This window comes from Sphaeroforma arctica (genome assembly GCF_001186125.1).
Source record: "Sphaeroforma arctica JP610 unplaced genomic scaffold supercont1.857, whole genome shotgun sequence".
Taxonomy (NCBI): Eukaryota; class Ichthyosporea; order Ichthyophonida; genus Sphaeroforma; species Sphaeroforma arctica.
In genome coordinates this window covers 21,607-23,202 of record NW_014039701.1, presented here as the reverse complement: position 1 = coordinate 23,202, position 1,596 = coordinate 21,607, and the positions used below count along the sequence as shown (strand labels likewise).

Here is a 1,596-nt window from a genome sequence, read left to right as displayed (position 1 = left end):
ACGATGTACTATATATATATATATATATATATATATGTGTGTATATATATATATATATATATATTTATATAAATATATATTTATGCATGCACCATTGATGGGGCTGCCACAACCCTCACCTATACACACACAAATCGATATACCCAATCCCTCCATACCTTGGCCAGTTGATCGCGAGAGCATGTGAGCAGCCAGTTACCATTGCGATTAAACTTCGTGTCTAGTATGGTGTCCTTGTGGGGATGGACGGTGTGTACGTTTGTGCCTGTGCGAGGGTCCCAGAACTTCACATTGTTATCCTTTGAGCCAGACACCACCAGCCCCTTCTGCGGATGCCAGTCCAGGCACTTGACATCCCATCCGTGGCCTATGAGACAGATGGTAGGTACGAGAGAGATGGTAGGTAAGGACACCAACACACAATATGAAGCTCACTCCACCCATCGAGTGAGAATCAGAATAGAGGTGTATTGAGATGCGTGTGTCTGGGTTAAGACTATGCGCGAGCGTGAGGCACCGGACCATGACAGGGTGTGTGATATAGACAAGTGGTGAGATGGACTAACCAATGGTAGATCAAAGCCTGCACACACGCAGAGCTGCGGGTGATCGCACAGAGAGAGGGTTAAGTTTTTTGCTTTATAATTGTATAATCAACTGTATGCTCACAACGGAGCATCTGTATATACATGTGTATAAGCATCTGTATATATATATGTATAAGCAACTGTATATACATGTGTATAAGCATCTGTATATACATGTGTATAAACATCTGTTATACATATGTATAAGCATCTGTATATACATATGTATAAACATCTGTATGTACTTATGTATAAACATCTGTACATACACGTGTATAAGCATCTGTAAATACATGTGTATAAGCATCTGTATATACACGTGTATATGTATAGGGTTATATGTAGTATGGTACGGATATGTATCCCAAAAAAAGTTTACCAGTTAAGGTCTGTTGCTCTGTGACGTGGAAGAACACTTTTATAGACAGTAGTTACTGCGAATATCATACTACATTGAGAGCCAAGACACAACCACGCCTGTAAATATGTCTATAGACCTACTACACTATGCACACTAACTAATATACATGTATATAGACATACCCAACTATGCACACTAACTAATATGCTTGTACATAGACATACTACACTTTACACACCAACTATTATATATGTACATAGACATACCACTACACACACGCACTACCATACTTGCCCACAGACATACTAAACCACACCCCCCACTACACTTGTACATCAATCCCAACACATCACTTGCCTGTGAGTGTCTGTTCCTCAGTGCCCGTGGCAAAATCCCAAATCTTCAACAATGAGTCATCGCCGCCAGTGACAAATTTGCTGTCGTTGGGTGAGAAGGCCATTCCACGGATAGCGTCTCGGTGCGCAGTGAACTCTTTGACATTGTTCATGTTGGCTTGCCAGTACTTGACCACGCCTGCGTGTTTGTGATGGGGTGAGTGAGTACAACTACTAAGTGATAAGGAACGGATATATATATATATATATATGTATATATGTATACACACACATATATATATATATAAATGTG

At 40.3% G+C, this 1,596-nt stretch overlaps 1 protein-coding gene across 1 annotated transcript in view; it reads right to left on the bottom strand.

Moving 5' to 3' along the window:
* SARC_08943 (hypothetical protein) overlaps positions 1–1,596 on the bottom strand; it is a gene marked incomplete at both ends in the record, with an annotated part of 11,418 nt that overhangs the window by 4,120 nt on the left and 5,702 nt on the right. The window contains 2 exons of the mRNA XM_014297062.1: positions 159–367; positions 1,306–1,482. Coding sequence (XP_014152537.1) covers positions 159–367; positions 1,306–1,482 — 386 coding nt within the window. The remainder of the gene's footprint in view (positions 1–158; positions 368–1,305; positions 1,483–1,596) is intronic.